The sequence below is a fragment of the Thunnus thynnus genome, chromosome 4 (genome assembly GCF_963924715.1).
Source record: "Thunnus thynnus chromosome 4, fThuThy2.1, whole genome shotgun sequence".
NCBI lineage: Eukaryota > Metazoa > Chordata > Actinopteri > Scombriformes > Scombridae > Thunnus > Thunnus thynnus.
In genome coordinates, this window is record NC_089520.1 from 27,485,152 (window position 1) to 27,498,473 (window position 13,322).

At 46.9% G+C, this 13,322-nt stretch overlaps 1 protein-coding gene across 1 annotated transcript in view; it reads right to left on the reverse strand.

The window, feature by feature from the left end:
- Positions 1-13,322, reverse strand: part of lrig1 (leucine-rich repeats and immunoglobulin-like domains 1) — a 36,706-nt gene that overhangs the window by 2,327 nt on the left and 21,057 nt on the right. Inside the window, exons 6-17 of the mRNA XM_067588048.1 lie at positions 13,094-13,237; positions 12,340-12,483; positions 10,391-10,534; positions 8,042-8,122; positions 6,065-6,136; positions 5,495-5,566; positions 5,155-5,318; positions 4,454-4,807; positions 3,338-3,619; positions 1,300-1,734; positions 921-1,055; positions 399-686 (exon numbers count right to left, since the gene is read on the reverse strand). Of these exons, the coding sequence (XP_067444149.1) occupies positions 399-686; positions 921-1,055; positions 1,300-1,734; positions 3,338-3,619; positions 4,454-4,807; positions 5,155-5,318; positions 5,495-5,566; positions 6,065-6,136; positions 8,042-8,122; positions 10,391-10,534; positions 12,340-12,483; positions 13,094-13,237 (2,315 nt within the window). The remainder of the gene's footprint in view (positions 1-398; positions 687-920; positions 1,056-1,299; positions 1,735-3,337; positions 3,620-4,453; positions 4,808-5,154; positions 5,319-5,494; positions 5,567-6,064; positions 6,137-8,041; positions 8,123-10,390; positions 10,535-12,339; positions 12,484-13,093; positions 13,238-13,322) is intronic.

Here is a 13,322-nt window from a genome sequence, read left to right on the forward strand (position 1 = left end):
CTGGGCGTGCAGCTGCAGGAGTTTGGCAGCAGCAAGAACTCAGTGTTTCTTTTCAGTGTTTTTACAGAGATATCCTGAGCGGCTCTGGGCATGCAACTTTGATACACTGTCAGATGCTGGTAGGAGCCAATCTATCAACAATCATGTTCAAAGGCATCTGCCCTGACAAGGACTCGTAAACGCTGATAGTTTCTCATGGTATCACCTCGTATAATTGATATTCCAAGACAAACAGTGATAGTTTGGGACTTTAAGAAGCCTATTGGATTTATGACTTTAGTGTTTCTGTTTATGGGATAATAAGAGGAATTTGTCAGCAGTTGTAATGCAGGTCCTGAGAGTGACAAACTTCTGTGCATTTTAAATAACTCAATACACTTTCATTTTCATCCTCTTACCTTTTCTATCATGTTGGTTCAGTTGTAACACATTGTGGCTGTTTGGAAACGTGGATCCTTGAATGTCCTTCCGGATCCCGTTGGGCGTCCCGTTGCACAGCAGGGTTGTGTGTGGCCCTGTGTCGTGCTGCTCTGCTGGGTGACAGTGAGAGTAGGGTGGGGGAATAGAGTGTTGTTGGTACTCCATGCCCCCGGCAGGGCCAAAGCCATGGGTCAGGTAGTCGGGATCTTTGGAGTAGCTGTTGCCATTCTCCATGCAGTCTGTACAGACTACTGCACCATCGAAACCTGCAGGCAAGCAGGCGGGGAGAGGGAAAATAAATGATTTGGAGGCAGAAAAATCAACAACTGTATGTCAACACTGTGGTTAAAATGTCTGCAGTAATTATTTCTGATGCTGAGCAGACAGTAGTGCACCTTTCATCGTTATGCAATGCACCAGCTTTGCTCGTGGGAAGTGGGAGAACCTGCAGGGGAGCACAAACATTTGGAAGACCAAGCGGAGACTAAACTGTCGGGTACCTGTGGTGTCTACGATGTGTCCGTTGGGCTGAGGTCCACCGCCGGCCTCCACACGGATACACACATCCTGCCGCTCGGACAGAGTGCCCTGAGAAGAGAGGTAGCTGGGCACATCTGGAGGAACGATTGTCTCATCTGAGAGAAATGAAAGCCAAACACAAGACATTAGAGGCAGGGTTGTGGATTGACAGATCCCTCCAGCTTCCTTTTTCCTCCCACATAATGGGACAGAATAGATCCAAGTAAAGCAGAAATGATTACTCCATTAACCAATTAGTCAAGTAACAGAAAATGTGCTGCTTTTCTTTTCTTATGTGATAGTAAACTGATTATTTTGGGGTTTGTACACTTTTGGTTGCCGCTCTTAATCCAAGCTCACCTGTGTTGGTGACGCTGCACTCCTCGCTCTTTTTCCTAGTCTGGTAGATGATGCACACCCACACCAGTGAGGTCACCACAATACTCGTGACCACGGCGATGACGATGATCCCTATAGTGACTGTGCTCAGCCCTGCCGGTGGGGTGCAGGGGCTGCGTCGCTGAGTCACCACCAGCTGGCTGTGAGCGCGCTCCGTGCCCAGAGTGTTAGACATGAGGCAGGTGTAGCGGCCGGCGTCCTCCAGCGAAGCGGAGCCGATGACCAGCAGCTGGTTCCCCGGGGTGAAGTGGTGTCTGTCGGAGGGGCGCAGCGGCTGGTCGTTGCGCAGCCAGGTGATGCGGGGTGGCGGGCTGCCAAGGGCTTTGCACTGCAAGGCCACCGTGTCCCCGACAGCCACGTTGCGATCCTCCAGGTCCTGGGCCAGGTGGGGTGTTTCTGTGGAGGAGAGGGGTGACAGGTTCACATCAAAAGCTTCAAGACTGCAGGATTGCTGAGGTCAGTGTTTTCTATTCTTCTATTATTATTCTATGACATCAAAGTTTTAGGTTTTTGTGCTCAGGTTTCTCCTTTAGCTCTGTTTGTTCGCAGTATCTATTACAGCCTGTGTCATCCTGATGAGTCAGCTGGATCGACTGAGCACAAAGTGTGATGAGTGTGATATCCTGCCACTTACAGTCTCATCTGACAATCTTATTTATACATCTGAGGTCAAATCTAAAAGTTGACAAATTCTGGCATCAGTTAAGTTCATCAAATATCTCAAACACGCATTTTCATTACAACACACACACACACAAACAAGATTTCTCTCGGGACAGAATCCTCTTCAGAACAATGTTTTCAATGTCTCCCCAGCAACTTCACATTCTGCTGAATGGAGCACATTGAGCTGAGTGTGTGTGTGTGTGTGTGTGTGTGTGTGTGTGTGTGTGAGTGTGTGTGTGTGTGTTAAGGTAGGCCTCTCCTCTCAGGCTGAGCACTTCCCCTCACAGTGGGACATACACAGATTAAGAGATCTCACTTAACCCACTTCAGTCGCCCCTCTCTCTCCTCTATCAATACTTTCTCCCTCTCCATCAATCCCCCTCTCTCCACTACCCTCCCCGCTCGCTTTCCTCTAAAATCCCACTTGCCTACCTTCCCCCACACACTCCACCATTCCAGCTCTTCTTTGGCTCCCATTTTTCTCCCCGCCACTCTTTTCCAGACAGGGGCCCCTTGACTGCGGCCTAACCCAACCCCCCCCCCACTCTCCTTCCCCTCCGTCTCTCAAACCCAAACACCACAGATTCAGTCTAGAGGCATGGTCGCTTGCTTCAATATTTTACATTGTTGAGTGGATTAGCACCCAGCTTGAACTGCTGTGATGTCTAACAGGTCTTTCTCAAGCCGCACAATATGCAAATATGTCACTGAAACAACCACTCTACCAGTCTAAAACTAGAAATGGTTGCTCATGAGCTCTTTAAGGGAAATTTAAGACTTGTTACTTGTGTGATAGCACAGAAACCCCCTGACTCTTTTTTTTTTTTTTTTTTTTTTAGCTCTGTTCAACAAGGGACTGCTTTGCTCAGTTCAAAGACAAAGGACAAAGATGATCTTAGTGCTGAGAGGGTTATAGGAGAGCAGCTCCGTTTTGTTTGATTTAACAGTGTAAAACAGCCAATAAACTGGGAGCACTGAGGCCTGCAGTGAAGCAGCCATGACTGTCCCTCCCACCGAGAAGAGAGGAGGGGGGTGGGAATGCCTAACAAACACCCCTCTGTGAGTCGCCCTCGCTCCCCCACCATCCCCCCTTTGACCCCCAACTGTGACCTTTGGACCCTGACCTGCAGCAAGGCCACAGCTGCTGAGAAAAAGAAAAATATAAAGCCTCTCATTCTGCAGCCTCGGCACTGACCAATTCCCAACTGAGCGCCGAGCTATTTACAAACGCTCATTTTTGGAAATGTGGGAAAATTATCGACACTGAACACGAGTCCACTATTAGCCGAAACTGAATCACAACAAAGATACATCACAGAAATAAAGCTCTTACCCAGTACGGTGAGGGTGGCGTTGGCAGAGACAGTCCCCGCTGTGTTTTTGGCGGTGCAGCTGTACACGCCCATATCCTCTGGCTTGACGTCCATGATGAAGAACACATCGTCATCGGGCATGACGTGCATTCGGCGCTCACGGGCAGCGGGGAAATCTGTGCCTCCGTCCTTCTGCCAGGCGATCTGCGGTGCCGGGTGGCCCTCGGCGGCGCACTCCAACCTGGCCGTGTTGCCCGTCCTGATGGTGCTGTCCCTGGGAGTCTTCACGAAGGATGGGAGAACTGTGGACAAACAGACGCTGTTTCTGTCAGTGTGGGTTGAGCAGTCTCTCTGTAGTGAGGGGGAGTAGAATCCCCTCTGCTGTTCCAACTTCTTTACATGCATGGGTGTGCTGAGACAACAGGCAGCGAAATAATTGTCATAATGAAAAAAGAAGAAGCTAAAAGGTCTGAGGTAGAGTTGGCCGAGGCACCCAACTCTAAATAAATACTCTCCATTTGCAGAAAATCAGAGTGACAGAGCGCAGAAGAGATGGACCCTGTTAGCGCTGACATGCAGTTAAATCAATTTGTTCCGAATACCATCCTGGCAGAGATAGAGGCAGAGTGAGAGAGAGAAGACTTTATTCAAGTGGAAGAGAGGAACTGAGCGTTACCACTAAACTCAATCCCTCCTCTGTCAAATGGGACGATTGAAACTCAGATAAGTAGAACATAAACAAGCATTTAATTTGGTGGAAACGATTTAATCACACACATATTAACAGAGATATTTGAGTGGCATGTTTTTAGTTTTCTGTCTTGGTTTGTGTTGAAAAAGTCCAACCTGAATTTATAAAGTATGCAGCTATGCAAACCTACAAACCGAGAAATAAGAATCCGTTTGTCTCGTAACAGACATGCTTAGTCACTGGACACTTATAGTCTTCTTTTTATTGTACTCATTTTTAGTGCCATCATTTTTTTTTATGGACACAAGAATCCAACTCTCCCCTTGAATAACAATAACAGTCCACCTTCAAAAGCAGGCTAATAAATCATTCCTTTACTCAGCAACAGGCGGAGAGTTTAAGCCTAAAATCTCTTTAATCTTCCTGGCCTAACTCTTCAACCTACCGTTGACGACGAGGCGGGCCTTGCCAGAGTAGGTGGAGCCAAAGTGGTTGGTGATGATGCACTGGTAACGTCCCTCGTGGGCAAAGGTGACATGCCGCAGGTGCAGGATTGTGGTGTACTCCATCACGCCTCCACCTCCACTTGTCGTATCAGATGTGGTGCCGTGGTGGTGAGCACGCACATGGGCATAGTTCTCTGTCTCGGCGTGGCGAAGCAGTTCTTGGTCCTTGCGCCACGCAAATGTCATTGGGGAGGAGCTGCTGCTCGCCGCCGTACAGGTGAGACGTACGTCACTACCGAGGACTGTCACTGTGGTTTCTGGCTGCACCGTGATCTGGGGCTTGGGAAGGTCGTCTAAAGGTGGAGACGAATGTAGGAATGAAGGATTGAGATAAAAAAAAAAGAGGTTAAAAACCAAAGCACAAATCATGTGGTCCAATCTGGACACAAATGTTACTCAGTAGGTGTCAGCTTGTGCTGCTCTGTGTATTAATGGATGTGAAAAAGGCAAATAAAACACACATAAGCATCCATTAGCATGTCTAAGTGCAAATGCAAAGCTAAACAACAAAAAAAACCCACCAAAACAAATATGTGCAACTATGTAAATAACACAACAGTGCCAAGCTGTCATTGTGGCCCGTTTGTGCCTCAACCGCTGCTTGCTCAACACAGCCACCCACATAAACACAGACACTCACCACACACAAAGCTGTTGGATGGAGCCTGGAAGATGCTGGTGCCCTTCAGGCTCTCCGGGTGGGCACAGGTGGCATTGACACCAGCCTGCAAACCACGTGTCTCCAACCACTCCGGCAACCAGTGGAGCTGGCAGTCACACAGGAAGCTGTCGCTCTGAATGACACTGTGGAGGAGATGAGAGGTGAGTACATGTGGTATATATCACATCTGTAACTGAATATGTGTTTCGTAGAGTGTGCGTGGATGCCAAAAGCACTGGGGGAGTGTGTTTCAATGTGATTCAAGGCGTGTGTGGGTCTGTGCACATAAATCATGTGTATTTGTGTGAATATAACTCACAGGGTTTTGAGGTTCTTCATCTTACTGAAGGCATCAGGCTGGATGGAACGAATCGCATTCTCTCCCAAGTTCCTGTTGGGACACAATATCTCATCAACAGTAATACACACATACATACTCTGCATTACAGTCATACCCACACTCAGGCTTACGCTAGCAAGGATCTGACTTTTAAACAAGGTGGAAAGATCCAGGCGTTTATGTCTGAGGATACATGCCAGCTTTTCCGTCACTCCCTGCCCTCCCATTTGTCAAAGGCCTGTGAAAGAGCTTATAGGAATTCCATTTCTTCTACGGAACTCACCATATGCTCAATAACTTTGTTCCTGCGTAGCGGCAGGAAAAAAAGGCCAAAGTTGAGATTGTGCTAGGCTAATGAGAGAGAAGCAGCTGGGCGCTCGCAAAAGCCCCTGTCTTCTCCTTTTACAAAGACACTATTAAATTGCTAGCCGCCTCCTCTCTGCCAGCTACTTTTGGCAATTGCACACCACCCTCTCTCTCTCTCTTTCTCTCTCTCTCTCTCTCTCTCTGGCTTGGAGGAGGGGCAGCCAAGCATTGTGGGATACTCACAGGTGTTCCAGGGTCTCCAGGCCAGAGAAGGCTTTCTTGGCCACCGACTTGATCTTGTTTCCAAACAGAGTCCTGCCGTTTCCAAACATGAAGGGTGTCGATAGATGAAGAGAGAGAGAGAGAGAGAGAGGGAGCGGGGACAGGGGGAAGAAGGGGGTGAAAACAGAGGGCAAGACAGGGAGAGAGGCACAATTAGCGAGGCTGAATCTGATAAGAGTTAGGGGATTGAGGTATTGGAAATCTGAACTGTGTGGAGATTAGCCAGGAGGAAGGGTGAGGGAGACTGGATGGGGTTGAGTGCGGGGGGGGGCACCTGGGCTCTGCGCTGCTCTTCAAAGACCACTTTTATCTTTATTAGAATTTAACAGCAATGACCAGGCGGGCCTGTGTGTGTGTGTGTGTGTGTGTGTGTGGTTCTTTTCCCTGCAGGGCTTGTAGTGACATACATGCAACCATGTAAGTGTGTGTGTGTGTGTGTGTGTGTGTGTGTCTGTGGCAGTCAAGCCTGGTTTGAGCCAAGAAGTGAGTTGCTGTTCCCTCTGATTTGGGGTCCTAATCCCTTCTTCCACCCTCACCCCGCTGCCACTGCCCCTCCCTTGTTTCTCTCCTCTTGTAGCCCTCACTTCACAGGAAGAGGAGACACGGCTGGCTGGTTCATAATGAAGACCCCAGTGTTGGAACTCATCCACATGTACACACAAACAAACGGCTGTCTCTTCACAGGGACGACAAGCAGGCTACTTTGTCAATTTTGCAACTCTGATTTTGAAGGAATTACAAACGATCAAAACGTAGTAAAATAAAAGCAGAATTACATCCGCAATCTACTCATCGTTTACTTACTTAAAACTGTTCGACCCACTTCTCTCCCATGCGGCGCCATTCACAAGCTGCTTTTGGGTAAACCCTGTGTGTGTGTGTGTGGTGGACACTTTGATGTCTCAGCCCTTCTTTCTCTTTTCTGCATCTTTTTTTTTTTTCCCATGGCTTGCTTTGCCAGCGTTTGGGATGCAGCGGGCCGCTTCCGCCAACGCCATGACAAAAGGGGCAGGGTCAGAGGGTGGGGCGTGTGAGGCGTTTGATGTTGATGACTGAATGCAGCCCTCAATTTCACCCTCTCTCAGTTCCTAACAACAGGGACTGGGAAAGAGGGAACGAGAGGAGCGCAGGCATGGAGGAGAAATAGAAATAAGCCTATTGGGGAGTGAACCCCTGCCAGCTCGAAGAAAAGCCCTTTCTCTCCCTCTTTCTCCCGTTCTTTCTCTTTCAGCAGTGCTCACACTGGGAACCATCTTGGCTGGACATCATCTTTTCATCCTGCAGGTTGATGATTGCGCACGGCCGCTCAATGCCAGCAACTCTACGCCCGCAGTGATTTCTCAACTCGCCAGTTTTGACATTCAACTTTTTTAATAGCTGTCTCGATGAAAACATGAGTAATCATGATGAGTAATCATGAAAAACAGATTAAAAAATGATTCACTGTATCTCCTTCCTGACCCGAGAGTAGCAAACAAACCCAATTTGGCCATAAAGCTAAAGTGAAACAATGAAATCATAAGATGAAAGACAGATTGGATTGGAGAGAAGTTGGCGTGGGTTTCCACAGAATGACTGGAGTAAAAAATTACCAAGTTTCATGAACAAGCCTTGTAAAAAAAGGAAGAGGGGCCCTATAAGTCATTGCTCAGTGTGAACACTTCCCTTCCAAGTGAAGTGTAGGGTCCTAAGGGGAGCGATATCTCAAACTGCTGAACTCTATGTCTATATTGGACTGGCTAAACTTAGCTGGCAGTGAAGGGTGAGTTGGGACTGGGAGGGAAACTTCTGGATGCAAGAAAAATGAGAAAGCTCGCTTCTGTTTCTCTTGATTGTCTGTTTCTGAAGAACACCGGGACAGAGGGATGAAAAGGAGGAGCTGATAGCGAAAGGAGAGGAGGAGGGAATTAAAAAGAAAGAATGAGGGGAGACACTCACAGCTTGTTGAGGCTGTCCAATCCAGAGAAGGCCCCGTTGGTGTCCTCTATTGTGCCCGAGATGTCGTTATGGTCCAGCTCCCTGCGGAGAATGAGAGAAAAGAGGGTTAGGGTAAGAAAGATGGAAGGAGGGAGGAAGAGAGCAGGGACGGGGTCTGCCAGCAATGAAGCGTTTCACAGCCCTGGCAGAGGCTGGTCTGGAAGTCACAGGTTACCCCCTTGTCCACGCTCCCTCCCCCATCGTCCTCCCCCCTCTGCACCTGGCCTTAAGAGCCCCTCTGCTGCTCTGCTCTGCCAACCAAGCGCATTCTTTCCTTAGAGGGGTGGAGGAGGAGGAGTGTGCATGTGAGTATGAGTGCGTTCATGTATTGAGGCAAACCCAGCGCAGGGAAACACATGTATAATTCATGACGGCATGGAGGGATTGGCGGGAACACAATGCCTTGCGAGAAGCCAGACAGTTGGGTCTGTTTGTCCGATGGTGACAGGTATGGCGCAGCCAAAACCAAAACCAAGAGTCTTGATGAGGTTAGGGGCCAAGCTTAACCATGGTTGGGCAAAGAAATAATGGATTCAATGAAAGAGAGAAAAGAGAAAAGGGTTTCTTTTAGTGTATTGGAGGGTTTCCAAACACTTGTTGAATGCACCTCATTTGCTTCCCTTCACAATATTGAAAGAACTACCTCTGAAGGTGAAGTCATAGCTGCGGAGCCACCACTCCACCCCTCTGCATGGCAATCAAAAAGAAAAACAAGTTGCAGAGTTGGAGGAGTTCTACACTCCTCTGAAGCATTAAAAGACTTTCTTTCAAACTTGAGAAAAGGCCTTTGAGGTTGATGGTCAGCCACACCCTCCAATACCTCCACAATAGCACGACTCTGCTCCTCCTCCCTTTGCCTTCCAAACATCTCTTATCCCCCTCTGGTTCTTTTCAGTCTCTACTGGCCGCTGTCTTAGTTGAATTGGACTGGGGCTGCCAATTTCCTACTCTTTCTGGCTGGCTGGATGTGAATGGCTGTTGCCTTGTTAAAGCAAGGCCAGTGGTGGGGGCTGTGGAGCAGGGGACCAGGCACAGAGAAGGAGGGGGGGGGGGAGCCAACGACCCCCGTGGCCGAATTAGAGGGCAGGCTGGCTCGTTTGGAGCTTTCACACCCCGATGCAGGCTCCAGCCCCATGCCAGCACGACCAGCAGCGCAGGCCCAATTAAAGCTCCCCCAGCTCCTTTTCAGGACCCGGCCTATGCCTGTCCTCCCCTCCACTGATTAGATTAGGCCTGCCTCAAAGACACACAGAGCAGGGGTGACAGAAGAGAAGGAAGGAAACGATAATGTGAAATCAAGAGACAGATAGTGTGTGTGTTTTGGGGGGATAACATGATGAGATGACAGAAAACAGCTTAGGACAACAGAGGGGAAGAAATGGGCATTAAGTGTGCTTTGAAAGGGTAAAGCCAAAAGAAATAAAGTGAGCGAATTAAAGAAAGAAAAACATGAGAAAAAAGCTGATATATGGTGGTCAGAGGCTCTTCTCCCATCGTTTACTTCCCTCTGTAGCCAGTTATCTAGCACCCAGTGTGCCAGCAGAGAGGCCTCATGCGCCTTGGCTTGTCACCCCGCTGCGAGAGAGAGCTCGTCTAGCGAGCTCTGGCAAAACTCTCCTCCTCCCTGGCTCTCTCACCAGGAAGAGACACAGCCAAGAGGACCTTGGTTAGGAACCAAGACCCCCAAGTCTTTCTCCTGGATTTATCCCCTGACTTTCTCTCTTTCATTCCCTCCTTTTCTTTCTTTTGGCCTGTTTGGGCTTTTTGTGCAAAAGGTGGATCAGAGGGAAAAGAAACCTCTGTCTTTTTTCATGGCTTCTGAAAGCGGGAAAGGGATCTCGAGGGAGGTGAGCAACACAGAACACTTTTACATCCAAGTCTATTGGGAACCAGTGTTTGAGACAAAACAAAAAACCCCAAAAACAAAACCAGACAAAAAGTGAGAAAAGAGATGAAAAATAAGAAGTTGCCACAGAAACCATGGCAATAGTGATGCATGAACACCTTGTAAAAGTTAAAAAAAAACCAAAACAAAAACAAAACTCAGACATGAATGCAAATGAGATCAAACTCTAGAAAAGCAGCCATCTTAAAAAGTAAACAATCCCCGCTTTCTAAAGTCAACTGGATGAATTACGTAAGCCTAAATATCAAATATCACAGAGGCAAAACCAATATTAAAACATTTCAGCTTTCACTGCTCCCGAGAGGCACATAGTAGCCTTATCGTCAGCAGGGGCAAAACCTCTTTCGTGGGGGATGTTTAGAGTCATTTGGGCTTGGTAATGGTAGTTGTGAGGGTGTACTTACAGGACGCGTACAGCCTTGAGCCCTCTGAAGGCTCCCTCGGTGATGTGGCTGATGGAGTTGTGCCCCAGACGGAGGGTGTGGAGATCCCCCAGCACAGCCAGACTGCCTTCATCCAGACGAGTCAAGTTGTTGTACGACAGATTCCTGGAGAGAGACGGAGAGCGCGAGACAGAGTGATACAGACAGAAAGGCAGACAAAGAGAAGGAGAGAGAGAGGGAGAGAGAGAGAGAGAGAGAGAGAGGGGGGAAAAAAAGGGGGAAGAAAGAGAAATGTTCTGTGTGAGGTCTGGAAGGAGATGACAGGTTGGCAGAAAACTGAAGCAGCTCGCGACATCATTATACTTAAATTTCATGGCTGATTCAATGTCTATTTGCCACTCTGTGGTGTGTTTTTCCATTGTGACTTTTTCCTCACCACAAGATGTTAACAGAGAATGGGCTTAGCAGACCTTAGAGCTCAACAGAGATCCTAATGATTTAACAGGGAGGAAAAGAAAGTCTTGGTTGGAACTTTACATGTCTACAACCTCCATTTATAAGTGCTCTTGAGCATGTGGTAAACCCCAGGGGATACACTGTCACTCATGTGCACTGCAGCCCTCAAAATGTTACATATCAATATATCATATCATTTTTTTTTCTTAACAAGCTGGAGAAAATATAAATTGGATGAGAACACTACATGGACTTCCAAGTAGTTTCACTTGTTTTAGGAATTTGGAAAGAAAGGATACTCCACTACATGACACCTGACTTCAATAAAAGTCTGGTACAAGTTCATTTCCTTGAGAAACAAATGAAAATAAAGATGAAATACTTATTTAAGATCCTTTTGCAGAACAGTCATACTATACATATACCACCTCTTGATTAATTCTGTTTATAAATGAAGATAAATCCCATAACAGTATCTTTCAAACAGTGGTCAAAGGCAGTATTGTGCATTTTATTGCCCTCTCTGTGGCCCTCGCTGTCTGTCTCTGTGGCCAGGCCTCAGGTTTGCTTGACCAGTCATGTGTGCAGAGATTCTCCCTGATGACCAGCTCAGCCTGGCCCATTGGGAATGCAATAACAGGCTCCTCATAAAGACGAGTCACTCTCTTCTATCATAACTCTAGATAATAAAATCATATAACCGATGACTGGTGCAGCGCCAGGAGGATGATACAGGGACAGCGCAGGGAGCAATCGGTCATTCGTAGATGTCCGTACAGGAAACGGCATTGAGATACACAAAGCAAACTAACATGAACGTCATCTACCTCTTTATCCTTTGTGACTGTTACGTATAAACAAACATAGTCGGCACGGACACCCCCGGCTACCTCGCAGTTAGCAACGCCTCAGCTGAGCAAAGCACTTTATAGCAGCGATACGACAGTCATGTCAACAGGACAGGAAAGGCTCTCAGATTCGGCAGACAAAGGCCGTGAAGGCGATCCTTCAGTGTAATTACCAAGGCACGACCGGCAGAGGATTACACGCCGCTTTGACAAACCCCCACGCTTCAGAACTGAGAACAAAAACTCTTGTCGAAGGGCTTGAGTGTTGTTGAGCCCAGCTCTAATTATGGGATAAACAGGCTTATCCTGAGAATAGCGTAGTGTATTGAGTGTTAAAGCACAATGTCATTTAACCCTGTGTAAGGTAGGTGGGTGATATGGGTAGGGGCGGGGTGTGTTGGGTTTTCAAGCTATAGGACAACGTGTTAAGATCCTCAGAGACAGATGAAAAAGCAAAAAATTCACAGCGTTTTAAATATGCAACTATTGTTTTTTTTAATTGAACTAAGATGAACTTATGTTCTTCTGCTGCTCCTAAAAATCTTCCCCTGCAGTTATCATTCCAGGTTTAGGAGCTTTTAACCACTGTCTGCTGAATGGTTTTTGTAAGAGGACATCTGGCATGAAAGTTTGGGTGTTCAGGCTAATTTAAATGCTGGTACTCACAGTTCCCTCAGTTTCTGGCAGAACTTCCATCCGTCAGGATTGATGCGGCCTATGGTGTTGTTACTGAGGAAAAGCTGTTGAAGGGAAGACAGGCCATACAGGGAGCCGCTGTTCACCTCCGTCAGGCTGTTGTAGTCCAGGTGACTGCATGACACAAAATTGAACAGTGTAAGAATTATCATATTGAGAATTCACAGTTCTTGACACGGTGGTTCGCTGGCAACAGGATGTGAGTTTAGTGGTAATTCTTGCACCCAGAAATGACTAAATTTGTAGCAGCGTTTCTGTAAAATTGCATTGTAATTTGTGACCATTACTTTGTTATTTTGCATGTAATTGTAGTAATATGTAAAAAATAGCATGTCAGCAGGAGAAAAGTGTGATTGTTGTGATTGTTGTGAGAAAGTTCCAGTAAGGCTACAAAAAGATCTTATTCTTATTATGTTGGATTGGTGTGAATTCCTGTAATAGTCAGTACAAACAACATTAGCCTTTAAGTAGTGCTTGCTCCAAGGCTATGTGCTGCACTCATACTTATAAATCAGATGGCTAGTTTCCGGTATTGGGTTAGATATTAAATGTTTTATGATGCTGATGTCATAAGTTTTGTGCAAAGGAACTTTGTGAAATAAATTTGTTGGCTGACCAATCAGTCACATGCTCTTATCATCCTTGGCATATTTCTGATTGTGTTAGTGTATTACTATGTTTATGTATTGATACAGTTTCAGTTTTTTTGTTTTTAAATACATACAGGACTTTCATCTTGGCAAGGTCCCAGAAAGCCCCGTCCGTCAGCTTGCTGATGCTGTTTCTTTGCAGCTTGAGCACCTCCAGGCTGGACAGACCCTGGAAGGTTAAACCCTCCACCTGACGAATACGGTTCCTGTTCAACTCACTGCAGGGTGGAAAAAAATATGAGAGGGAGAAAAAAAAAACACTTAATCATACTTTGTATACTTTTTCAAAATATTCCCCATATT